Source organism: Lissotriton helveticus, chromosome 11 (genome assembly GCF_964261635.1).
Source record: "Lissotriton helveticus chromosome 11, aLisHel1.1, whole genome shotgun sequence".
Lineage (NCBI taxonomy): Eukaryota > Metazoa > Chordata > Amphibia > Caudata > Salamandridae > Lissotriton > Lissotriton helveticus.
Genome location: NC_136072.1, coordinates 144931358 through 144959194, shown reverse-complemented (window position 1 = coordinate 144959194; position 27837 = coordinate 144931358). Strand labels below are relative to the sequence as shown.

Genomic DNA, 27837 nt, shown 5'->3' with positions numbered 1-27837 from the left:
GGGTCATTAACATTTTGTCCATAAGTGTTCACTATTACCATCTGTACTCAGTTTGAATGGAATGGGGTGCCTTTTTTATCAGTATGGTCACTCCTCTGGAATAGATTAGGAGAGAAAATGAGATAAAATGATGTGCTGCCCATGTCCTGGCTAAGAAATTCTTAGCTATGAGGGATAGATGTGTACCTTGCATTAGTGTGATGCCTACACCACAAACGTCAAGATACACCGGCACCAGCTGTATCTAACTGGGTGTTTTAAGCCCTTAGACATTGCAGAATATGAGATGTAGAGAAATATTACCTACTTTAATCAATCAATATAAAAATGCCCCCAATTGTATAGTTGCCGTGCCATGTAAGGCCTTCATTAGACTGTACGAACTGAATAGTAGTTCTATGTGTAATTAGTATGGCCATATTAACACATTTAAAAAATAGCCCGGTCTTAAATCCACCAGATTGTCACACTGGCATATCAATTATACCAGAGCATGCTTGTTTACCTTCCTAGTATTGCACACAACAAATGGAATTCAAATGAAAAATATGTTCACAGCTACAAGGACACACTTAGGTATTTCTCTGTGTGGTCTACTTCGAAATGAACAACCCTCCTTATCCAGAAGGGGGAGGTGTTTGAAAGGAATTATGATATGTGGGAGGCCTGTTGTATCTAGGAGTTTGGTGTACATTGCTGCTGGGAATGACTATTGTTGCAAATGGCCCTCTCTGAATGGTAACCCCAAACCTTTTTGCCTTCCTCTTTTTCTGACCGTCTTTTTGTTAGCTTTAGGACTCTGAGCACTTTACCACTGCTAACCAGTGCTAAAATACATGGGCTCTCTCTGCTTTAAACATGGTAACATTGACTCGTACCCAATTGACCTATTTCATTTACTTGTAAGTCTCTTATAAAGTGCTATACCTGTACGTTCTTTGGTAATAGTGGGCCTGCAGCATTGATTATGCCACCCACAAAAGTAGCTTTTCAAAATGACTTCACATCTGCCACTGCAGGGCCTGTGTATGCAGTTTACTGCCACATCAAATTGGGATTTAATACTCTTTCCCAAGTATTGAACTCTCCTTTTATTTCATATATGTCACCCCTAAGGTAGGCCTAGGGAGCTCATAGGGCAGGATGCTATGTAAGTAAAAGGTAGGACATGCACTTTTAGGTTTTGCATGCCCTAGTAGTGACAAATACCCACATTTCACTACAGTGAAGCCTACTCATCTAATAGGTTTATATTGGGAATTTCATAATGCACTTTTAAGGTGTAATTCCTGTTTAGGAAGGAGTAGCTCTTTCATGGTTTATATCCTTGGAATGGTAGTGATAAATCCTCTTTACTGGTAACATTGGATTTTCGATTACTATTTTAGAAATGCCACTTTTAGAAAGTAGATATTTCTCTGCTCTTACACCTCAGTCTGCCAGCAGCCTGTGTCCAATACATGAATGGGGTGAGTGACAGCTACAATTTACACTTTATGCATTCCCTCTAGACAGCCACAAACACAATGTTAGGGTTGTCTGAGTATTCATCTGCATTCTGAGGGTTCTTTCTGGGCTGGAAGGGAGGGAGGAGCTCACACACCTGACTAGGCAGTGACCTGTCCTTACACAAAGTGCTGATTACCCCTCTACTGATAGTCTGGAGCCAGGGCTGGGAAGAACGGACATCTGTGCATCTCAAAGACCCTTCTGGGAAGTCATCTCCCTTAAAAGACACAGGTGGTCATAGGTTCTGGGTCTCTGGCCCCACCAAAGTACTGGGCCTACTGGTGGACTTGTGAAGAACTGCTGTGCTGCTACAAGGACTGCCACTCTGCTGGACTGTAGCTCTGGATGAACTGCTCTTCTGCTCTACTCTGCTGTGCCGCCCTGCTGCCTGCTACCCTCAGCCCTGCTGAGGAAAAGGACTGGACTCATCTCACTTGAACCCAGATTGCCTCCAAGTGCCTGCTGGCTTGCCCCCTGTTCTGAAGTCTCAGGGCCATCTTCCTAAAACCCTGCAACAGCATCTGGGCCCTGCCATCTGAGAGTTCTGCCTTGCCAAGTGGTGCCATCCAGTCCTGGGCCTTTTGTAAGTGACTTTTCTGTGCAAATCCAGCAGAATCCACACATTGATGACTTCGCGCCGATCGGAATTGGTGCATCTCCTTCAACGCAATTGCTGCTTGATGATATTGCTTCAACGGACTGCACAGCTCAGCAAGATGGGCTGCGTGGCTCAACGATGGCACATCACCTGCATTGATAAGGGGTTTGCCGACAAAGCCTTGCTGACTGCGTGGATTGGAACAGATGCATCCAAGGATTCATTGATGGCGCATTGCCTCCTCTGCTACTTGCATCGAATCGTCAACGTCAAAGCTTCCTCTATCCAAGGTACTTTTTCAGTGGGACCTGCGTGGGTCCTGTAGCCAGCCTTTTCTCCATGGTGGTCTACCTGAACTTTATATTTACCCCGGTCCAGCGCAACAAGATATCCCAGGTTGGTGCTTTAAGACTCTAAGGGCCAGATTCTGATGCAGTTAGGAAATCTTCACAATCAAATCGGTTTGGAAATGGTTTCCGACAGACTTGGAACGGGAGAGTCCGACCGACCGAGTATGATGTATCCGGATGCTTCCAGATACAATTTAGTTAAACTCCTATTGATTCTATGGGAGCCTATGTTCCTAACCACATCGTAATCTGGCCCTCAGTCGGGAAGACACACTCCCAATCCGATTCGGAAGGAGCAAATGCTGTTAGGAGGCCTTCCTACCGCATCCTAATCGGGCCCTAGGTGGGAATGCTTTCCTAACCGCATCGGAATCGGGCCCTAAGTAGAATATTTTGAAATAACCTTTACAAATTCATAACTCTGGTTCTACTTATTGGATTTTTGTCATTTTGGTCTTGTTTTACTCATACAAATATAATCTATATTCCTAGCCCTTTGTGGAGTTTTTGGTGGTGTTTACGTTGTGTTACTCTGTGTTTGTGTGTGTGTTGCACAAATACTTTACATACGGTCTCTTTAGATAAGCTTGACTGCTCGGTCTCAAGCTACCAGGGGGTGAACACAGGTTATCTTTTAGTGTGTATCCAGCTTACACTGACCAGAATGGTGTACCTACATGGACAGGGTTTATACCTCTGCCAATTAGAGATCCCATTTCTAACAGCCATCTTTTGCAATGTATTCCTCCTGGTTTTGCCTTCTGGTGCTCAAATTATTTTGGCTAACAATAGGACTCTGCACACTTTACTCTTGCTAACCAGTGGTAACGTGTTACTGCTATCCTCTCTAAACTTGTTAGAATTGGCATACCCCATTATTGGCAAATTTATTTACTTGGACCCTTATGCTGACCTCTGTTGGACCTAGCCCCAACTCCCAAGTAGTTCCCCCAAGGTCCGAGTCCATTGGCTGGTGTCAAAGTGTACTCCTCCTGCCTGTAAAATTGAATGTTGTGGCACTTAGAAACTCTTTGCAAACATTCTACCTGGAGAACAAATGGAAACTGGGATTACTTTAAAAGCTCCAGCCATCAACATTGAATCACAAGTAAGCCTCAGCTTACTGGCTTGCCATGCTGAAAGAGATCAGACTTCCAAAGCTTTTTTAAGTCCAGCATATTAGGCTTCATCTGGACCTGTGCAGAACAGTATCTGATTGATGTCAAGTCTTTCCCAGGCTCAGTACTGGGACTTTGCCCATTTAGAGCTTTGTTTCTTCATTATTGACTGCACTGGGACTCTGCTGTTCTGTAACCCACCATTGACAAGGCCTCCCTTGGACACAGCTTGCTCTTGTCCCTCCCAGAGTCTGTTGATGATCACTTTTTCTCCATAACACTTTCTAGGTCAGAAGTTAAACTTTCCAGTGGAATAAAGCTGGCCCCTGTATCTGACCCATGCTCCATTTTGGCCAGCCTTAACTTTAGACTTTGATCCAGTTAGCATGACCAGATAAACCACATTAGGAACGTTGTTCTTTTTGGCACTATATTTAGTTTAAAATGTAAAGATTTGCATCTGCACCTCTACTTATGGAATTTTTGTCATTTTAGTGTAATCTTATTTATTAATATATTCTTTATTTTCCTAAATTGATTTGGTATTTTTTGTGTGTGGTATTTTCACTTTATTACTGTTTAAGTGCTTCATAAATACTTTGCACACTGCCTCTTAATCAAGCTTACTTCTTTGTGCCAAGCTACCAGAGGGTTAAGCAACAGTTTATTTAGTGGCTTTTTTAGTTCACCCTGACAAGGATTGCGGGTATAATTTGAGGTGGGTCCTTGTCGCTCTCAACTAACACTCCTGTGCCTATTGCTTTTTGGGGTATAATATTAATCATTGAGGGAGTAAACCCCCATTTATCATTACATAGCCTGCTATGAATACTAATAATCCATCCTTCCCTAAGGGCTGACTGTGCCCCTATTTATAAAATTCATACTCTCCTGTAAGGGGTATATATGCTTAAAGGGAGTAAACCAGGTACATCGATCAGTTGCATCAGAAATACATCCTGTATTGATGGGCCCCTAGTTTCTTGTTGTTCCGCATCACTGTCATCCATCCGATCAGAGGCCACTCCAGTATTTAAAAAACACTCAAGTTTAATAGCCCCTCCTTCTTCAGAAATGTCATGGCTGCCTGGGGCCGGAGGAGATATGTTCTGTCTGCTGCAAAGAAAGTCACAATCTGGTGCCATATAGCATGGAATGCTTTGTGACAGTTTGTCATAGTTTTTTCTTAAGTGGAAGGTGTACTTGTTGTGTTTCTAGTACAGTAAGTGTAAACTCTAGGAATATGGAAATAGAGGTACCATCATCTGTTACCTTCTTCTTCTACCTTGCTTGTCGAGGCTCTGTATCTTTGTCACTGTAATTTAGGAGTCAGGCTATTATATTTGGGTATGCAGGTGCACCTGACGAGGATTGTGGAGCAGGGAGTGATCCTATCATGGGTGTAATCAAGTTCTCAACATATGTTTCCAGATTAGCACTGTTTGTGGAATTCACCTTAATATCCATTTTGGATATAATATTGACTTCATATTGTTGTCTAATGATATAAAAATTTCTGCTTCACCTTCAGTCACATGTTTACACCTTGGCAATCTACCTGCACTCCATCATTTGGAGTGTCATTTATTTCCATTTGCATATTGCCTTCTGCCATTTATCTTTTGTGAGTCAGGTCACTTATGGTTAGAATTTCCTATTACTGTGCCAAAGTCAGAAGTAGGAATGTTAGATAAGGTGGGGAGTAAGGCAAGTCATAATATCATTGACGTGCATTGTTGATTGTTAGAAAGTTATATGTTACCTGTCAGTCGCACATTGTATTGCCTCAGAGTCTTATGTACAAGTTGCCAGGGGCTTAGTAATCTACGGATCATGCATCCACCCATTTAATTTATTCAGGGGTTCTCAGTAAGTCACCTGATAGATGCAGTTCATATATTACTTCCTTCCAACATTTGAACTTCAAGACCTCATATTGTTCCCCAAATGATATCAACATGCCGTTTATAGCCACCAAATAACACAATGTTCTCTCGGTCAATGGGCAGCATGCCTCTTCCTTTGTTATTCCATAGTAATATGCAAGGTCTGATGCACAAGCAGTTCCTCAGGCCTGTGGCTAGTCACTTTATATTTTGACCATGTGACCACAGCTAGTTTCTAAACAGGGGCTCACCCAGCAAATTCCCCAGAACCTAAGTGGTATGGCTGCTGTAGTTTTCTGCGGCAGGTAGGCTGGTCTACAGTTCTGTAACTGACCACATTTTTAGGTATACATCCCTACAGCTATTTTATTACTCAGTAGTTCAATATATCCACCTACTTGCTTTCATACCTGATCCTTTGGATGCAACACCACTTGTTTTCATAGCCACCACCTGCTCCAGGCCTGCTATCCAATGCATGACCCATGGTCTACTGATGCCACCAGTGTTCCCGTAGGGTCTGTGTCAGTCTCATGCATGAGCCAGCAGACCCAGCTCCGTCACTTTCTTGGAAGTGTGGTCCTATCCTGGTCACATGCTCTGCACCCATAGACCCATCGCAGCTCCTCAAGTGATGTAGGCTGGCTTCAATTTTCTTTGCCTGTTGCTGAGCACCTTTCAACTGCAGTAGATGCCACACCTGCAAATTTTGCCAATCCGGTCTGCCGTAACTGTTGCATTCTGACTGATTTCTCATTCTGACCTTTAGAGCCTCATTTCAGTGTAGCTATTTTTGAGGTTGGCTCTCTGGCCCCTCGTAGCGTACCAAGAATGTCTTGGGCCCAGGGGAAAAATGGGAAATAGCCCCTTTGCTTGCTATTGGAGTGGTATCTATAGCAATTATCAGGATTCAAGAGGTCTCTCAGGGCTCTTGGCCAGGGTGTCATTGCATTTTCTGGCTGCACCAATGGTTGCTAGCCCCTAAGGGTGCACCCTTTTTAAGGTAAGCACCTCTGCCTACCAGCCGTTTAATGTGTTAGGTAGAAGAGCTACACTACCCAGTGCCCACTAATACCTAAAATTTCATGTCCTATCATGGAATGCACAACATTTCTTCCATCCCTTCTTCCTAAGTTTCTACTTATGCCATCCCTTAAACCAGTCCATTACCCACCTGACCTAGCCTGTCTATAGCCAAACCTAACCCTAGCCCAAGCCTTGTCCCAAAGTCTGCTTTACTTATCACTTAAAATCCACTTGCTCCCTAATGCAGAAACAATATTTGTTGTACTGATAAGGAATTAAGACCAGGGTGTGGTGTGGATTACGAATTTTTTGGGGGGAAAGGGAAGAACATAGCCACTCTAAACAGCATTATTTGACAATAGGAGTTTAAAAACCATACATAATTGTTAGCTAAATTGTTTTGCATTAAAAATACAGTAAATTTTGCTACATATTTAATGTGCCACTTTGTCTGTAACAGTATAACTTTGCAGTTTGATCACTTTTTTAAAAGAACACATGGATAAGAATCTTTATTTTATTTAGAAAACCTCCTTCCATATAAGCAAAAAGTATTCAAATAATTATGGGGTAAAAAATAAAATAGTGATGCAGAATCACAAAAGTGACTTAGACATTCAGCATCATTGTATGACAGGGTCTTGCAGTTGCTACAATTCATGACTTTTTCTTCTTTTTTAGAACAACATTATGCTCCTGCTTGGAGACCAACCCCACGAGCTAAATTGTTTTGCATTAAAAATACAGTAAATTTTGCTACATATTTAATGTGCCACTTTGTCTGTAACAGTATAACTTTGCAGTTTGATCACTTGTTTAAAAGAACACATGGATAAGAATCTTTATTTTATTTAGAAAACCTCCTTCCATATAAGCAAAAAGTATTCAAATAATTATGGGGTAAAAAATAAAATAGTGATGCAGAATCACAAAAGTGACTTAGACATTCAGCATCATTGTATGACAGGGTCTTGCAGTTGCTACAATTCATGACTTTTTCTTCTTTTTTAGAACAACATTATGCTCCTGCTTGGAGACCAACCCCACGAGCTAAATTGTTTTGCATTAAAAATACAGTAAATTTTGCTACATATTTAATGTGCCACTTTGTCTGTAACAGTATAACTTTGCAGTTTGATCACTTTTTCAAAAGAACACATGGATAAGAATCTTTATTTTATTTAGAAAACCTCCTTCCATATAAGCAAAAAGTATTAAAATAATTATGGGGTAAAAAATAAAATCGTGATGCAGAATCACAAAAGTGACTTAGACATTCAGCATCATTGTATGACAGGGTCTTGCAGTTGCTACAATTCATGACTTTTTCTTCTTTTTTAGAACAACATTATGCTCCTGCTTGGAGACCAACCCCTCGAGCTTTAGGCGGCTGAACCACAGCAAAATTCCTGGTGGGAGTTACCCACTAGGCTGCAACAAATCAAAATTTAGGCATTTGCCTGCCTTATGCCCACTGGTGGTGTTGGAAGAAGAGGAGGAAGCAGTAGGATCTTGAACCTCCGAACCAGCTGCAAAATACCACAGTCACTATCGGTAGTGGAGTTGCACCAACCGCAGTGCCCCAGCAGCCAGTAACTCTCCTTCCCCTACCACAGCAGAGACCTTCTTCAATGTCATCAAGGGCATAAAGACTCTGAGAAGGGGATAGGAGGACCATAGGATGTCATTGCAAGAACTTTAAAAAAGTCTGGATTGAATAGAGGAGTATTCATACTAGCATGTAAATGTAAATGTACAGGAATTTATATAGCGCAAATCACCAAGCGGTTTCTAAGCGCTTGCTTAGGGCCCCGTCCTGGTATTCCCCTGTGAGATAACCCCGGCAGGGTATCCGCAAGGTGAAAGCCAGGCATCCCGCCGCGAGGGGCCGTTGTGGAGATTAAGCAAGCTATTGCCCAGAGTCGCAGAGTGTGAACCCGTGAATCGAGTAGGCACCGGAGCGAGAATTGTCGAGTCCATGGACATTTTAGGACTCAAGACCCCGCCGAGCCAGGAATTGAACCCTGGTCCCGGGCTGACCTCTGCTTCCAGGTCTGCCTCCTCTAACCAGTGAGCCACACTTCTCCACGGTGGTGGGTCTGTTTCAGGATGTGTGGGTGAGAAAGGTGAGGAACTGGGTTGGCCTTTGCGTAGTGTTTATACAGAAAATTGATCTGTAATAGATGGTGTGGATGGAGTGTGTTGGGGAGAGGGTAGATTCAGTTGGACTTTGTTTAGTGTTAAAGAAAGCACAGTCTTCTACTTCTCAGTAATTTCAGAAGACTTCTGGTATCAGCGTGTAGCATTTCATGAAACAACAATGATCATTTGAGGCATCTGCTAACAATGATCAGTGACGCTCTTGATGAGATTAATAAATACATTCTTCTATACTCTCTATGGAATACATGTGATCATTGCATAGCAAATCAGCTGCAGTCCTGTGCTGATATTTTGTGAAACAAGTATTATTGAAACTGGCACTATGCGCACACCGATCACTTGTTATATTGATCATCATTGGTGGATGTTGAGTAAGGCAGTTTATAACAACATGAAACCAACAGATCATTTCCATATTTAAGTATCTATTGTACATTAAGGTTGTGTCACCATACTGACCAAGTATTGGTAAAGACTACATGTCCCCATGTCCTTGGTCAAATGCTTGCTTTTCGTAAACAGTCTTTTTGTTAAATCCTAAACCAATTTCCTACTCTTTTTCTCTCAGGAACATTGTTCTAAGGCCAACCATAGCTTCTGCTCAACCGTGCATAAAGCTATCTTAAGCAAAGCTCCTATTCTGTTACCTGCTCCCACAACATCCTCCATCTTTTGCATGTACCACTGTTCTCTTACTCCAATTCAAGAAACAAAGCAAGACCTCTCATGTGAACATCCATTGATACAGGTATTTTGCATAGTGGGCTAATGACTGACAGTCCCAATATAACCAAACAGAGAACAGCCCAAAGAGTACATGGGGTTTCTTATTTCAAGCAGAGCATGTACACCAGTGAAAATGATTCAACCATATGAAAGAAGCAAGACTAAGGTTTAGAGGCGGTTGTTCATAGCAAAGTCTACTGTTGAACCTAAGTAGGAATTAATTTTATCTGCAAACAATCAGGGCCCAATATGACTTTTGGTTGTGTGCGGGAGGGAGGCACGTGCTGCTGTGCCCCTACACTGCAAACAGCCACTGTCGCCCACCTGCCAAATTACAACTTAAAGGTGGTCGGGCAGTGTGGCAGTACCTCTTTTAAAGTCGGTGGTGCCTTTGAAAATGGAACTGCAATGGACCACACAACAAGGTGCCTGCACCGCATGGACACAAAAGACCATGCCATGCAGGAACTGGTGTGCATGCACAGAGTGGGGCACAGTGTATATGGAGTAAGAACCTCCATGACACCACTGGCAGAGAGGAAACTCGCAATATGCTTGGCAAGACCATGGCAGTGGCGCCAAATATATTGTGGCATCTGACCCCGGCAACACTACCACGGAATGGAGGTTCCCTGGCAGCGTCAGCAGTCCCAGAGCAGTCCAACTTCCCAACTCATAATGGGGTGGCTGGACCATCGGTGCGGAGGTGGCTGGACTGCCACCGCCATACCCCTGCAAATTGTAATCAGGGCCTCAGTCAATAGATCAAATTTATTTTGTGTCACTAAGTATTAGTTTTACATTTTAGTAGGCCTGGGTAGAACTTGTGGAGTTTCACTCCACATAATTCCACAGAGTTATAAGATTCCGTGGAATTCCATGAACAAGCGGAAATAGGCACGTCCCATTGTGGTTTAGGTCCAGGAGATCATTACTCACTGAAAATTAGCGTGAACAGCACCATGCAGTGTGCCAGAAGGTGCAGCTTGTCAACTTTATTTTGCCAGTGTTCGAGTAGCTGAAGACGGCTGAAATGCCAGAAACCGGTCCTCGGTAGCTTGTTTCCGGTCCAGGGAAGGCATGGCTTGGCAGTTCGGGCTGGACTGTTCCCATGAGGCTCAGGGTCAGACTGATTTGCATATGGCCATGTCTGAACTGGGGTGGCAGAGTGGGCTAAAGAACGGTGATGGATTAAACCCAGATCAGTTGACTGGGGGTGAGTGCTTGTATTGTCAACGCTCCGTCCATCATTTCCTTTGGTTTTTCTTGGTTCGCCATAAGTTCGCAGGGTATGCTCAGACGTGAGTCCCTTGCTCACTTTGCCGCTGTATTCAAGCAAGCCGGGCTGAAGACGGCTGAAATGCCAGAAACCAGTCCTCTGTAGCTTGTTTCCGGTCCAGGGAAGGCATGGCGTGGCAGTTCGGGCTGGACTGTTCCCATGAGGCACAGGGTCAGACTGATTTGCATATGGCCTTGTCTGAACTGGGGTGGCAGAGTGGGCTAAAGAACGGTGATGGATTAAACCCGGATCAGTTGACTGGGGGTGAGTGCTTGTATTGTCAACGCTCCGTCCATCATTTCCTTTGGTTTTTTATTGTACATAAAGAGGCAGTTTACATCTTTTGATAATTGAAATCTTTCGAGAAATAAAGGTGGATACATATCTGACTCCTAAATCATTGCATAGAAGGGATAATTGAGGTGTTATTCAATCACAATTTAAGGGCTCATTACGATGTCTTGGGGAAACGTTGCGGATTGGAACCGACCGACCATAGATCCATCCATTTTGCAAATGCAGCTTGTGCAGTGGGCGGAGAGGACTGCAGCATAAGCTGCCATTGAAAAATGTAGGTTTTGCAACATCCCTGCTCCGTGTGGCAGGCATCGCATGGTGCCGGCCACACGGTGCAGGGTTGTTTGGGGGGGCACAATAGGTGACTCTCATGCCCCATAGCAGAGGTCGCTGAGGGAGAGGGGCTCTGCTAGCGGCCTCAAAAGTCACTTTCCAACAGCCATTTCCATGTCAGAAAGGCCTACATAGAAACACTGTCAGAAAGTGACATCATGATCCGGATGGCGGAACTGAGGCTGGCTCTGCTATCATTATGGGATTATGTGTCATTCCGATGTTTCTTTGAGCTGCTTGAGCCCATTGGAAGTGCAGCGTACGGTCATTCCAACTAATGCCTCGGCCCACCATATCATAATGCAGCAGGTGACCTGCATGGGCAGATGTCAGGCGGACCATAACCAGAGTCGGTCGGTTGTGGTCCACCCGACATTGTAATTCATCCCATGGTGCCCATTAAAACAGCCTGGTAGTAAATCCATAAATGCAGCAAGGCCATCCACCAAGCTCTTTATAATAATAATAACTGAATTTATAGAGCGACTGGATACACTAGGCTAGTGTGTCCCCGCGCTGCAGTGCAGCTTTAACCAGAGCAACTCAAGCTCATATTTCAGTTGCAAACTATTTAACTATAGTCAAGCATGTTGATTCCAAATCAGTGTGTTAGCTAGATATTTTTTGGGAGACTTAGGGACTAATTTAGAGTTTGGCTGATTAATTGCTGAGACACGAATGTGACAGACATCCTGTCCACCATATTACAAGTGCCATTGGATATATTGCACTTATATTACAGTGGACTGGATATCAGACACTGACTTATACCCCCATGTATATTATGTTTATGTTTCTTTTCCTATACATTGTTTGAAATAGCACATTTTTACCCTAATTCCTCACCTCGCTTATTTTTATAATGTCATGTATTCGCTTGCTTCAGTGGGTATCCTGTTCAACTGTTTTTCTCCATTTGCCTATGTTCATGTAAAGCGCTCTGATACCCCCTTTTCTAGCCAGCGCTATATAAAACCTTTCAAATAAGTAAATACATTTGTGAGGAAGCAATCCATCTGCCAAACTCTAAATTAGGCCCTTTATTTTAATTTTGCAAGGTAAAATACCATGAACAGCTTAATTAGCCGACTTTTATAAATGCGACTAAGCATTACATAGGTTTTCTGGCAACCATTCATTCCCAGAACAATTCACCTCATACAGCTGAGACACATCTTCATCTGGACATTTCTAATTCCATTAAGTTGGCGGTATTGTGGAGATCTAACGAGACAACAACAATTTATGCATTTCAAGGAGGTTATAATAATATGTTTGTGATGGGAGTTTGATGATACATTATCTTACCAATATCAAATGCTAGCCATGGTTTGCTAATTCTCACTTTGTTGCTTGGGTAGATATTGTCTTAGTGGTTCCCATATATCTTCTCTATAGTCTGGACTGAAGTTCTGCAAAGTTTGTTTCCATAGTCTCACTGGTAGTAGCGTCTCCCAACCATTGTTGAATTTTGGGTGCTTGGCCTTTCAAGCATGTGCAGAGAACAGTGAGTTTTGCCAGCAAAATTAAGGTTGCTAACATTCTTCAAACATTTGGGATATAGGTTTAACTAAGAGCAGGAAAAGAGGGGTGCACTCTAGTGGGTTCTCTATTATTTTCTTTCACATCTTTGTCACCTCCTGCCCGGAACTCACAATTGGTGGGCAATTGGTGGGCATACCTAGACTAACTGGAAGAAATCCACTGGTTCATAGCCACATCTATGGCAATTTTCAGGTTCTTCTGGATCACTTTTGTGGAGGAATATGATGGAAAAGTACAATCCATTAAGAACATTGAAGTCAATTAGCTTATGTCATGTTTATAGTTAATAGATATCATCTTAGTTTGTAGACAACAATATTTTCATACTTCTGGATCTATTGGTTCTTTTAAGTTTGCCTCCCATTTATCTAGTTTTGTATTTGTAATTAAAATAATGATACCAGTGTATGAGATATATAATCAGGACATACAGCCTCTATATCATGTGGGGTTTTAGGCATTTGCTGCTTTGGAATCAATCCTGAAGGCTCATCCAGAAATGAGGACCAGCAAGCACATACTGCATGTCTCAACCCAAAGTAATCAATCATGTCTATGGGGCTCGGTTCCCTCTGCATACAAAATCTTTCATTATTATGAATCCATCAGCCACATAAAGCTGCCCCACCATAAAAATCCCTGCTTTATTAACCACTTGGATGCTAAGGCTGTTTTGGATCATTAATGCAATTTCCATTGAAATCAATGGAAACTCCATGACGAGTTACCCTTGTCATTAGCATCCAAGTGGTTAAGTCTCTTCAGTGCACTCAGTATGTCAGTGAGATTTAAAAAAAGCTTGTGATCTTTGAAGCAATATTAAAACATAAAAATATAAAAAGTAGATAAATTGGAATTTCAACCAGGACTACTTTACCTAGTATCTAAGTGAAATCATACATAATGTCTAAAGAGTGTAATATATTGGATATTTTCGTTACAAATAAAAATCATGTCATCAGTGTAAAGTTTCAATTGTTATATACCAGAGACTGCAGACTGGATACTGGTATCTCAGTAAGGGTTCAATGAAGAGAGCAAATAATATGGAATATATTAGACAACCTTGACGTTTCCCCAGGCAACCTTAATGTAAAGCATCAGAATATACATTTTTTTATGGTTTTCAGTACCTGGACAGAAAAAGCAAATGTTTAATTTAGATGAAATAAAGCAAGCCAGTTCACAAAACAGACGATTTTTCAGCCTCAATCATAATTATTGCTGATGTCTACTTGTTTGCTAAAAAATATCAAAGCCAATATAAATCAGTTAGTCAATAAATCATTCTGATCTTCATAGATTACATTTGATATGACTGACATAATGTAAATGGACAACATCTTAGTTGAAAAAATGTTTATACTGGGCATTCAATAGGATAATAGGGCTACTGGAATTAGTACCATTAGGGGTTTTCCCTCTCTTCAACAAATGAACTACAATAGCCTTTGAGAAGGAAGTTGAAGCCTTCTACCCAGCATAATTTGGTTAGATAATTTTAGTTTGCTTCTTGCAACTGGAGGAAATATTATTTATATACCTTAAAGAATATACCATCATTCCCAGTGGCTTTTGCATTAGATAGCCCATTTCATACAAATTTGATATCGGAAACAGTAATACTAATATTTAACCTTGGTTGTTGCTCCAGGGATAGCTTGGGAAGTATTTTCTTCAGACATTGAGAAAGAGGATATGTACCAATAGCTTTAAAAATAAGAAAAACTTAAGCGCTACAGACTTCTATTCACTGGTCACATCCACAGCAGGAGTTTCTTTCTTGGGTGTCATCTTCTTCAATATTTATTGCTGTACAAGCAGCAGCATGTATTAGAGAAGTGTCTGAATTCTGGTGTCAGCTAATTTACAGACTTTCCCCTGTCTCTGTCTCTGTCTCAGTCTCACCAATTGCAGCCAGTAAAAATAAGAAAGAAGATAGTCAGACTTCAAGATTCTATGCAATGTAACTTGTTCAATCAATCAATCAATCAGGGATTTGCAAAGCGCACTACTCACCGTAAGGGTCTCAAGGCTTGCGGGTAGGGGGATCAGGCAGCTCCAAAGTCATCCGAAGAGCCAGGTCTTAAGGTCTCTTCTGAAGGTTTTCGGCCAGGGCTAGGTCAGCCGAGCAGAGGTTTCTCTTGGGGGTGTGGCAGAAGATTCTTTCTTTGAGGTATTGGGGTCCCGTGTTGTGGAGGGCTTTGTAAGCATGTGTGAGCAGCTTGAAGGTCACTCTTTTTTCGACGGGAGCCAGTCAAGGTCTTGGAGGTGCTGGGTGATGTGGTCATGACGCGGGATGCAGAGGACGAGTCTGGTTGTTGGAAATTACAAGCTTTTGTATGGTATTCCCCGAGATTTGGACCTTCCCCAACTGTGCACTTTACTCCTACTAATTGATGGTATAGTGCTTGTGGTGCCATCCTCTTAGAACATAGTAAAATTGACCTAAACCTTATTGGCACATTTAGTTTTACCTATAAGTCCGAAGTATATGGTTTTATGTGTACCCGGGGCCTTTCAGTTAAATGCTACTGGTGGGCCACCATCCTCAATATGCCCCCCCCACTAATGTAGCACAATCAAACATGTCTCCAGGTCTGACCCCTGTAACATGGGACTGTAGTTTTAAGGTCCCGGCTCAACCTGACAAAGTAAACCTTTTGCCATGCCTAAAACCTCTTTTTTAATACTTATATCATGCACTCTTTGGGTCAGGATACTTCTAACCTAACCCCTTCTATAATATTTAATTTCACATTTCATCGCCCCCGACATAGTCCTGTTTTAGAAAATGCCAGCCACAGCTTTTTACACAGGTTGCAGCTAGCTAATCACAGAACTGCTCCTGGCGCTTAGGTTTGCGAAGCTCCCCAAAGGTGTCTCAAAGGATCTGTGTCCCTATATATACAAAAATTTGATTTTCTTTAACTAACTCTAAAACTACTGAACAGATTACTCCAAAAACCAAAAGCACACTTTCTGGACCAAAGCCTATCTTTCACTCAAACGTGGTGTAATTCCATCCAGCAGTTCGGACTGTTGTCATGTTCAAATTCCCTATGGGAATTAACAGGGAAAACCCTTTTTTTAACCTCCTTTTTTCTCAGTCCCGGTTGATGCATCACCCCAAACTTTTCTCTACACAAGTAGAATGACCAGTAAACTATTTGGGGAAATAATGTGTATGTGAATATATACTGGCGACAGCAGGCACTGTATGTGTGTATATATTTATTGTTCTCGAGTGCACGTTTACTTGAATTGTTGTGATTGATATGATTGGTTGTATTTTGTCAGTTTTGGGGGATAGGAGACTCTCCCTAGATCTCAATTCTACTTTGGTGACTGCATCTGACAATAAGGACTCGCTATAGCCCCTAGCTCTAAATCTCTGTAGGGCTTCAAGTTTGCACATAGCGAAATCCTCATCTGTGCTACATATCCGTTTAAGACGTATCAATTCTCCTAATGGGATACTTTTGATTGTCTATCTTGGGTGCTGACTACTGGCGTGTAGGATTGTGTTCCCTGCTGTGGCCTTTCTATGTAAAGTAGTCGCTATGTTCCCATTCTTGATGTAAATGTTCACATCTAGGAATTGTACCTGTAGCTTGCTGATCTGCGAAGTAAATCTTAGATTGACTGTGTTAAAATTGATGCGGTGACCTGACCCCAGATCACTCCCCACGCCGCTCGACCCTCTGGGACCCGAGGGCTGACAAGGGTTCGCCGCTGGTGTGGCCCGGGTCCTTGCATTCCGGTTGGTAAATTGTTCTCCTGTCCTGTGTATTTTTGACTGTTTATCCTATTTTTGGTTCTTGGCGCTTCCTGTGCGCCTCTGCCCCTCTGTGCCCCCCGATCCCCGCTTCCCGCCGCTGCTCCCCTGCGGCCCCGCCCCCTATCTCCTTCTGCACCCCTGCCCGCCCATTGGCCGCCCCGCTCCCGCCTCCCAGCTGCCCCTCCCTCCCACTTGGCCTCTTAAGGAGGTCGCGTGGTGCAGGTGAGCGTGACCTGACCCCAGGTCACTCCCCATGCCGCTCGACCCTCTGGGACCCGAGGGCTGACAAGGGTTCGCCGCTGGCGTGCCCTGGGTCCTTGCATTCCGGTTGGTAAATTGTTCTTCTGTCCTGTGTATTTTTTTACTGTTTCTCCTATTTTTGGTTCTTGGCGCTTCCTGTGCGCCTCTGCCCCTCTGTGCCCCCCAATCCCCGCTTCCCGCCGCTGCTCCCGCGCGGCCCCGCCCCCTTTCTCCTTCTGTACCCCTGCCCGCCCATTGGCCGCCCCGCTCCCGCCTCCCAGCTGCCCCTCCCTCCCACTTGGCCTCTTAAGGAGGTCACGCGGCGCAGGTGAGCCTGACCTGACCCCAGGCCACTCCCCAAGCCGCTCGACCCTCTGGGACCCGAGGGCCGACAAGGGTTCGCCGCTGGTGTGCCCCGGGTCCTTGCATTCCGGTTGGTAAGTTGTTCTCCTGTCCTGTGTATTTTTTACTGTTTCTCCTATTTTTGGTTCTTGGCGCTTCCTGTGAGCCTCTGCCCCTCTGTGCATGCCCGATCCCAGCTTACTGCTGCTGCTCCCCCGTGGCCCCGCCCCCTTTCTCCTTCTGTACTCCTGCCCGCCCATTGGCCGACCGCTCCCGCCTCCCAGCTGCCCCTCCCTCCCACTTCGCCTCTTATGGAGGCCGCGCAGCAGGCGCTCCGCTGGTGCGCCGAAGGCGCGCCAAAGGCAAGCCCGTCTGCGCCCGTCCGCGCCCGGCCCATGCCCCGCGCTGGAACCCCTGGCCCCAGCCGAGGCCTGGGCACCCGACTGAGATACTACACTGCCACCCTCGTCGCACTCAACACCGCACGACCTGCCGCCTGCCACCGAGCCACCCCGAGACGCACCCACGGACCCTTCACCTGCCAAGCCTGCAAATTCACCTGCCTCCGAACCTGCACCCCGTCCACCTAACACAGCAACGATAACAACAACCACCTCAAGTGCATCCTCCTCAACACCCACTCCATCCACAAACATGCCGTCAAACTCCTCGATACAACAGCACCAGACTTCGCCTTCCTCACGGAAACCTGGATGAACGCCTCCTCGGCCCCCGACATCGCCATAGCCATCCTGGACAGCTACAAAATCACCCGGAAGGACCGCATCAACAAAACTGGAGGAGGAATTGCCATCGTCTACAGGAACACCATCGTCGTCACTACCAATGCCGAAGACACACTCACTGCCGCCGAACACCTACACTTCCAGATCCACACCGACCCCCAGACCACCCTCAGAGGAACACTCATCTACAGACCCCCGGGCCCACGGACACAATTCAGCGAAACCATCGGCGAATTCATCAGCCCGCACACCCTAGCCTCACCAGAGTACATCCTCCTAGGGGACCTGAACTTCCACCTGGAGAAAAACAGCGATAACAACACCTCCACCCTGCTCGACAACCTCGCCAACCTTGGAATCAAGCAACTGGTGGACACGCCCACCCACCTCGCTGGCAACACGCTCGACCCCATCTTCTCCGCCAGCAACCACGTCTCCTTCAGCCACTCCACCGGACTACACTGGACCGACCACAGCTGCATCCACTTCACCTTCAAGAAAGCCAAAGCCCACCACCACACGCTACAGATCCCCCGCAGATGCTGGAGCAAAGTCACCACAGACCAGCTGACCACATCGCTGAGCCAGAACCCTCCTGTTGACAACCCTGACACCAACAATGCAGCACACAATCTCGCACAGTGGAACACCAACTGCGCCGACGATCTCGCTCCACTAAAGAAACCCCCAGGCAAGACGAGCAACAGAAAAATCCCATGGTTCACAGACGCCCTCAAAATCGCAAATAAATCATGCCGAACCCTCGAAAAGGCCTGGCGCCACAAACGGACATCAGAAAACATGACATCCCTCTTGAACGCCACCCGCGAATACCACCAAATGATCCACACCACGGCTGGACAAATACACCCACAACAGTAAGGAACTCTTCAGGATCGTCAAAGAGCTCTCCAACCCCAACACTAGCAACAACAACTTCACACCGTCACAAGACCTCTGAAACTCCCTCGCCACTTTCTTCCGCCGCAAGATTGCAGATATACACGACAGCTTCGGTCCCCAGACTCCGCCTCCAGCCTCCAAACCAACGACCCTCACCACCAGCCTCAGCGCATGAACCCCTATCAGCACTGAAAACACCAGCCACGTCATGAACACCATCCACTATGGCTCCCCTTCCGACCCATGCCCTTAACATATCTTCAACAAAGCCGACACCATCATCGCACCCCACCTCCGGAGTGTCATCAACAGCTCTTTCACGTCAGCCACATTCCCTGAAAGCTGGAAACAAGCAGAAATCAACGCCCTTCTGAAGAAACCAACAGCGGACCCTAAGGACCTCAAGAACTTCTGCCCAATCTCTCTTCTGCCCTTCCCGGCTAAAGTCATCGAGAAGACCGTCAATAAACAGCTGACTGCATTCCTCAAAGCAAACAACTCGCTCCACCCATCCCAGTCCAGATACCAAGCCAACCACAGCACCGAGACCGCCCTCATCACAGCCACCGATGACATCAGGACCATGCTGGACAACGGAGAGACAGCCGCTCTCATCCTCCTGGACCTATTGGCAGCCTTTGATACCGTCTGCCACAGCACCCTAATAACCCGCCTCTACAACACTGGGATCCAAGGAAAGGCCCTGGACTGGATCACATCGTTCCTCTCCGACAGAATCCAGAGAGTCCGCCTCCCTCCCTTCCGCTCCGAGGCCACCAAGATCATCTGAGGCATACCCCAAGGCTCCTCACTCAGCCCAACCCTCTTCAATATCTACATGAGCCCCCTCGCCACCATCGCACACAAACACAACATCAACATCATCTCCTACGCCGACGACACCCAACTGATACTCTCCCTCACCAAAGACCCATTCACCGCCAAAACCAACTTCCAGGACGGAATGAAAGATGTCGCAGAATGGATGAAGCACAGCCGTCTGAAGCTCAACTCGGACAAGACGGAGGTCCTCATCCTCGGACAATCCCCATCTGCCTGGGACAACTCCTGGTGGCCCACGATGCTGGGCACCGCACCAACACCCATGGACCACGCACGCAACCTGGGATTCATCCTGGACTCCTCCCTCACAATGACCAAGCAAGTCAACGCAGTCTCGTCCTCTTGCTTCCACACCCTGCGCATGCTCCGAAAGATCTTCCGGTGAATCCCCACCGAAACCAGAAAGACGGTCACCAAGGCCCTCGTCACCAGCCGACTGGACTACGGGAACGCCCTATACGCAGGAACCACAGCCAAACTGCAGAAACGCCTTCAGCGCATTCAGAACACCTCCGCACGACTCATCATCGACATCCCTTGCCACAGCCACATATCCGCCCACCTGAGAAACCTGCACTGGCTCCCCGTCAACAATAGGATCACGTTCAGGCTGCTCACCCACGCACACAAAGCGCTCCACAACATGGGCCCCAAATACCTCAACAACCGCCTCTCGTTCTACACCCCCACCCGCCAGCTCAGGTCCACCAGCCTCGCCCTCGCTACCGTCCCACGGATTCGCAGAACCACCACTGGAGGAAGATCGTTCTCCTACCTCGCAGCCAAGACATGGAACTCCCTCCCAGCACACCTACGACTGACCCAGGACAATCTCACCTTCAGGAAACACCTCAAGACCTGGCTATTCGAGCAATAGCGACCCCCCCCTACAGCGCCTTGAGACCCTCACGGGTGAGTAGCGCGCTCTACAAATGTATTGATTGATGCGATCAATAAATACCAAAGCACTTTTTTCATCTCCTTTCCACACCATTAAAATATCATCAATGTAGCGCCACCAGTGCGCTACATGATTGCAGTAGTCAGATTGGAATGTTCGTTTGAGGACCTGTTCCTCCCACCAGCCTATATGCAAGCATGCTTAACTTGGGTAGTAACAGGCCCCATCGCCACACCCCTCTTTTGTAAGTATACATCGTTTCCAAACAGAAAAAATTTTTAACTAACTACTGGCGACAGTAGGCACTGTATGTGTGTATATATTTATTGTTCCTGAGTGCGCTTTTACTTGGATTGTTGTGATTGATTTGCCAGGAACTCCTCCGGCTCTACGCGCCACCCCCCACGGGTCCAAGCTTCTCGTTCCCGGAAGGAGTTCGAGTTGGGATATATATATATATTTCCGTTTGTCTCTTGGCAGAGACGTTTTTCCTCATGCACTCTCGTGTGATAGGGAATGACTCCACACTGTGTGGAGTCATTCCCTATCACACGAGAGTGCATGAGGAAAAACGTCTCTGCCAAGAGACAAACGGAAATATTTACACGCGGCTGGTCCGGCCGTGCCTCGCGTGCACGCCCCAGAGCGCCCGGTGGCCTTGAACATGGACGTAATTGAAGTAATATATATATATATATATATTACCTACTGGCGATAGCCAGTAGGTATATATAGGTAGGATTTTTTTCCTATGGGATTTTTGAAAATTCTATGTCGAATAACTTTGGCGTTTGAGGACAGAATTGGCTGAAATTTTCAGGAAAATGGAACATTTTGTTTCTGAGCAGCCCCTGATAATTTGGGGTAGTTTCGTCAAGGGGGGGCCGAGAAAAAAGGGGGGTCCCAAAACGTGTTTTTCCCATGCAATTTTCCATAGGGCGGTTGGCCTCACTTTTAGCCTGAACGGCTGAATGGATTTACACCAAACTTGGCAAAATTGTAGGGACTGGTAGCCCGATGTGCCTTTGCTATGTCTCAAGATATAGGCTCCAGTGGTTTTTACGAAAAGTAACTTTGAAAAATATATATTGGGCTACATTGGGCTATATATATGTTGGAGCCCAAATGTAGCCCAATGTAGCCCAATGTAGCCCAATGTAGCCCAAAGATGGCCACCAGAGACAAAAAAAAACAAATGTAGCCCAAATATCAGCCAGATGTAGCCCAACTATAGCCCAATGACAGAATGTCCCAGAGTGTTCTAAAGAACAACTAGAGTGCTAACAGTCCTACTAATTAAAAAGGTATGGCACACCTGAAGCCATCTTGATTGGAATAAAGTGGTAACTCTTAAAACATTTAATTTAAAAAGGAACAAAATGAGGGGGTTCATTTTGCCATAGAAAGTATGATTAGCGAATATATGACGAAATCCCGCATACCATAAGTCCGCAAAAAAAATCCCGCATGTACTATTAGGCCGCAAATTAAAATAACGAAAACTTTTAGAACGAATATGCCTTTAGCATACACTAAACAACTAAACTACCCTAAACCCTAAAACACTACCCCCAGCATGACCCTACACTACACAAACAGTACAACACTACCCTAAACCCTAAAACACTACCCCCAGCATGACCCTACACTACACAAACAGTACAACACTACCCTAAACCCTAAAACACTACCCCCAGCATGACCCTACACTACACAAACACTACAACACTACCGTAAACCCTAATACACTACCCCCAGCATGACCGTACACTACGCAAACACTACAACACTACCCAAAACCCTAAAACACTACACCCCAGCATGACCCTACACTACGTAAACACTACAACACTACCCTAAACCCTAAAACACTACCCCCAGCATGACCCTACACTACACAAACACTACAACACACCCCTAAACCCTAAAACACTGCCCCCAGCATGACCCTACACTACGCAAACACTACAACACAACCCTAAACCCTAAAACACTACCCCCAGCATGACCCTACACTACGCAAACACTACAACACTACCCTAAACCCTAAAACACTACCCCCAGCATGACCCTACACTACGCAAACACTACAACACTACCCAAAACCCTAAAACACTACACCCCAGCATGACCCTACACTACGCAAACACTACAACACTACCCTAAACCCTAAAACACTACCCCCAGCATGACCCTACACTACGCAAACACTACAACACTACCCAAAACCCTAAAACACTACACCCCAGCATGACCCTACACTACGCAAACACTACAACACTACCCTAAACCCTAAAACACTACCCCCAGCATGACCCTACACTACGCAAACACTACAACACTACCCTAAACCCTAAAACACTACCCCCAGCATGACCCTACACTACGCAAACACTACAACACTACCCTAAACCCTAAAACACTACCCCCAGCATGACCCTACACTACGCAAACACTACAACACTACCCAAAACCCTAAAACACTACCCCCAGCATGACCCTACACTACACAAACACTACAACACTACCCTAAACCCTAAAATACTACACCCCAGCATGACCCTACACTACGCAAACACTACAACACTACCCAAAACCCTAAAACACTACCCCCAGCATGACCCTACACTACGCAAACACTACAACACTATCCTAAACCCTAAAAACTACGCCCAGCATGACCCTACACTACGCAAACACTACAACACTACCCTAAACCCTAAAACACTAGCCCCAGCATGACCCTACACTACGCAAACACTACAACACAACCCTAAAACACTACCCCCAGCATGACCCTACACTACGCAAACACTACAACACTACCCTAAACCCTAAAACACTACCCCCAGCATGACCCTACACTACGCGAACACTACAACACAACCCTAAACCCTAAAACACTACCCCCAGCATGACCCTACACTAAACAACCACCACAACTCTACACTACACTAACACAACACTACACTACACAACACTACACTACACTACACAATCACTAACCCACGAAAAAAATAACACAAACCCACTTACCTCTCTCGTCATCGTGGTTTTCACAACGCAAATGCATTTACCATACATGCCTTTAAAACGTAATTCTTTGTAAAGGCATGCGCGATAAATGCACATGCGTTTTGAAAAAATGCGGGATAATGGTATGCGAGGTCAATGACCTTGCGGGATAATGGTATGCGGACTGAAAGTCTGCGGGATAAAAAATGCGGGAAAATGGCTGCAAACCATGATTAGCAGCAGACTTCCCTGGTGAGCACTAGCTTTACTACAGTGATCTAATGAGCAACTAGAGTGCTAACATTCAGAATTTATGGCAAATGTGTGACACATCTGAATGCCTTCTTGATAGAACCAAAGTAAACAAGCATTGAAAATGCAATAGATCTCGCCCTCGTTTAAGTTAAAGCCATTCTGTTTGTAATGAGGTGGCTTTTTAGCTTTGCTTTTATTAGTGTTTTTAAAACTTTCATGTAAATAACATGCATATGTATGCATATATGTATATGTATGCATGCATTTATATTTATATAGATATGCAGATTATATATGTTTATATATGTATATTACCTACTGGCGATAGCCAGTGGGTATATATAGTTAGGATTTTTTCTCTATGGGATTTCTGAAAATTCTATGTCTAATAACTTTGGCGTTTGTGGACGGAATTGGCTGAAATTTTCAAGAAAATGGCACATTTTGTTTCCGAGCAGCCCCTAAAAATTTGGGGGGATTTCGTCAAGGGGGGGGCCGAGAAAAAAGGGGGGTCCCAAAACACGTTTTTCCCATTCATTTTTCCATAGGGCGGTTGGACTCACTTTTAGCTCGAACGGCTGAATAGATTTACATGAAACTTGGCAAAATTGTAGATATGGTTTGCCCGACGTGCCTTTGCTATGTCTCAATATATGTGCTCCAGTGGATTTTGAGAAATTAACGTTTAAAAAAAAATATATATCTGTGACAGCGCTCCGGTTAGCGCCCCGGTTCGCGTACCTGACGCGTAACGGAACTTCGCGAAACGAAGCTGATTGGCTCTCCGGTGTCTGTCAACATTCTAAACAGTCCGGAGCGGCCGCCATCTTGTCTCTCGGTACGATCGAGAAACAAGATGTGGTGAAAAAAGAAAGGGGGAAATGAAGGAAAGGGGGCAAGGTAGACCACTCCTGACCCCCTAGGATTGATGAGGGGGATATTAAAGTGCCCCGCGGGGCAAAAAATAAAAACATTTTATTGACATAAAACCAATGAAATTCCATATATAGTTAGTTGCACTAATTATATATCGCGCACCCGCAATCCACTGCTGATGATGTCACATATTACATCATTCATGACATGGTCAGTGACATCACTGATGACATCACTGATGACATCTCAAATGACATCACTGATGACATCACTGATGACATCTCAAATGACATCACTGATGACATCATCTAGTGTCTGTGTGTTTTTGTAAAGTTTAAATATGTTTTACATATTGAAGAATGAGTGGATGTATGGAAGACTGAGTGTGTGTGTGGCTGGCTGGGAGGTGTGTGACTCTGTGCATATCAATGTGTACTTGTATCAGTGATTGTATAAGAGAGTAAGTATGTGTTAGTATATGTGTGAAAAGTATGGTGTTCTGTGTTTAACTGTATAGATGAGGAAATCGAAGTGTGATTGATTCTTCACAGGACTGACTAGGTGTATGAGTGCATATGATAGTGTTGTAATAATGAGTGACTGTATGTATGAGTGATTGTATGGGTGAATGAGTGAATGTGTGTGTAGACGTAGGAATCAGTGAGTGCGTATGTAGTAACTGGTATTGGTGTGTCATGATGTCATCAGTGATGTCATTTGAGATGTCATCAGTGATGTCATTTGAGATGTCATCAGTGATGTCATCAGTGATGTCACTGAAGTATGGTGTTCTGTGTTTAACTGTATAGATGAGGAAATGGAAGTGTGATTGATTCTTTACAGGACTGACTAGGTGTGTGAGTAACTCCATGGATGAGTGGCAGTGTGTGAGTGTCTGCATAGGTGTATGAGTGCATATGATAGTGTTGTAATAATGAGTGACTGTATGTATGAGTGATTGTATGGGTGAATGAGTGAATGTGTGTGTAGACGTAGGAATCAGTGAGTGCGTATGTAGTAACTGGTATTGGTGTGTCATGATGTCATCAGTGATGTCATTTGAGATGTCATCAGTGATGTCATCAGTGATGTCACTGACCATGTCATGAATGATGTAATATGTGACATCATCAGCAGTGGATTGCGGGTGCGCGATATATAGTTAGTGCAACTAACTATATATGGAATTTCATTGGTTTTATGTCAATAAAATGTCCAGCTAACTATATATGGTCTCTAACCTATGGTTTTTTCAGTGAATTTTCAAGGTTTGGTAAATGCAAATTCCTAACTATATATGGTCTAAAACCTATGGTTTTTTCAGTGAATTTCATTGGTTTTTTAAAAGCTAATATCTATAGCTGTAAAATATATTCTTTATTACGTGACGTATCACGTAGCCACGTGAGACGCCTCATGACGCGTCGCATAACCGTGACGTATCGGCTCTGCAGCGCAAACAAAACCCGTAACGTAAGCGTGCCGGAGCACGCTTACAGATATATATTTTTTTTTTTAACCTTAATTAGACAAAATCCACACGTGCACATATCTTGAGGCCTTGCAAAGGCACATCAAACAAACAGTCCCTACAATTTTGCCAAGTTTGCTGGAAATCTATTCCCTTAATTTCTTTTTTTACTGTTTCTCTTGGTTTTCCCCTTGTTACGCTTACCGGGACGCTACCCGGTACGCGAACCGGACGCTCCAAAAACACAAGATGGCGGACTCCCGTTACGCTGCCGATTAGCTGCCCGGTTCGCGTACCGGGAAGCGCCTCTACCGCGAAAAATCGCGGGGGACTTTAATATCCCCCTCATCAATCCTAGGGGGTCAGGAGGGGTTTACCTTGCCCCCTTTCCTTCATTTCCCCCTTCTTTTTTCACCACATCTTGTCTCTCGAACCTACCGAGAGACAAGATGGCGGCCGCTCCGGACTGTTTACAATGTTGACAGCTACGCTGCCGGTTAGCTGCCCGGTGAGCTGCCCGGTGAGCGTACCGGGACGCGCCTCTACAGCGTAAAATCGCAAAAAAAATTTTTTTTTTCTTTTTTGCCATGCGGGGCACTTTAATATCCCCCTCATCAATCCTAGGGGGTCAGGAGTGGTCTACCTTGCCCCCTTTCCTTCATTTCCCCCTTCGTTTTTCACCACATCTTGTCTCTCGATCGTACCGAGAGACAAGATGGCGGCTGCTCCGGACTGTTTAGAATGTTGACAGACACCGGAGAGCCAATCAGCTTCGCTTCGCGAAGTTCCGTTACGCGTCAGGTACGCGAACCGGGGCGCTAACCGGAGCGCTGTCACAGATATATATATTTTTTTAAACGTGAATTTCTCAAAATCCACTGGAGCACATATATTGAGACAAAGCAAAGGCACGTCGGGCAAACCATATCTACAATTTTGCCAAGTTTCATGTAAATCTATTCAGCCGTTCGAGCTAAAAGTGAGTCCAACCGCCCTATGGAAAAATGAATGGGAAAAACGCGTTTTGTGACCCCCCTTTTTTCTCGGCCCCCCCTTGCCGAAACCCCCCCAAATTTTCAGGTCTGCTCAGAAACGAAATGTGCCATTTTCCTAGACAATTTCAGCCAATTCCGTCCACAAACGCCAAAGTTATTAGACATAGAATTTTCAGAAATCCCATAGAGAAAAAATCCTAACTATATATACCCACTGGCTATCGCCAGTAGGTAATATACATATATAAACATATATAATCTGCATATCTATATAAATATAAATGCATGCATACATATACATATATGCATACATATGCATGTTATTTACATGAAAGTTTTAAAAACACTAATAAAAGCAAAGCTAAAAAGCCACCTCATTACAAACAGAATGGCTTTAACTTAAACGAGGGCGAGATCTATTGCATTTTCAATGCTTGTTTACTTTGGTTCTATCAAGAAGGCATTCAGATGTGTCACAAATTTGCCATAAATTCTGAATGTTAGCACTCTAGTTGCTCATTAGATCACTGTAGTAAAGCTAGTGCTCACCAGGGAAGCCTGCTGCTAATCATGGTTTGCAGCCATTTTCCCGCATTTTTTATCCCGCAGACTTTCAGGCCGCATACCATTATCCCGCAA

At 44.8% G+C, this 27837-nt stretch overlaps 1 protein-coding gene across 5 annotated transcripts in view; it reads left to right on the top strand.

Annotated features, from left to right (window-relative positions):
- Positions 1-27837, top strand: part of BCHE (butyrylcholinesterase) — a 281504-nt gene that overhangs the window by 209672 nt on the left and 43995 nt on the right. For 3 of the 5 annotated variants that reach the window (XR_013602289.1, XR_013602287.1, XM_078665707.1), the window contains one exon: positions 7829-8880. The exons of the other annotated variants lie outside the window; for them this stretch is intronic. Coding sequence is in view for 1 of the 3 variants with exons in the window: in XM_078665707.1 (XP_078521833.1) it covers positions 7829-7881 (53 nt within the window). In the remaining 2 variants the exon portion in view is untranslated. Of the gene's footprint in view, positions 1-7828; positions 8881-27837 lie in introns of those variants that run through there. 5 annotated transcript variants of the gene reach the window in all.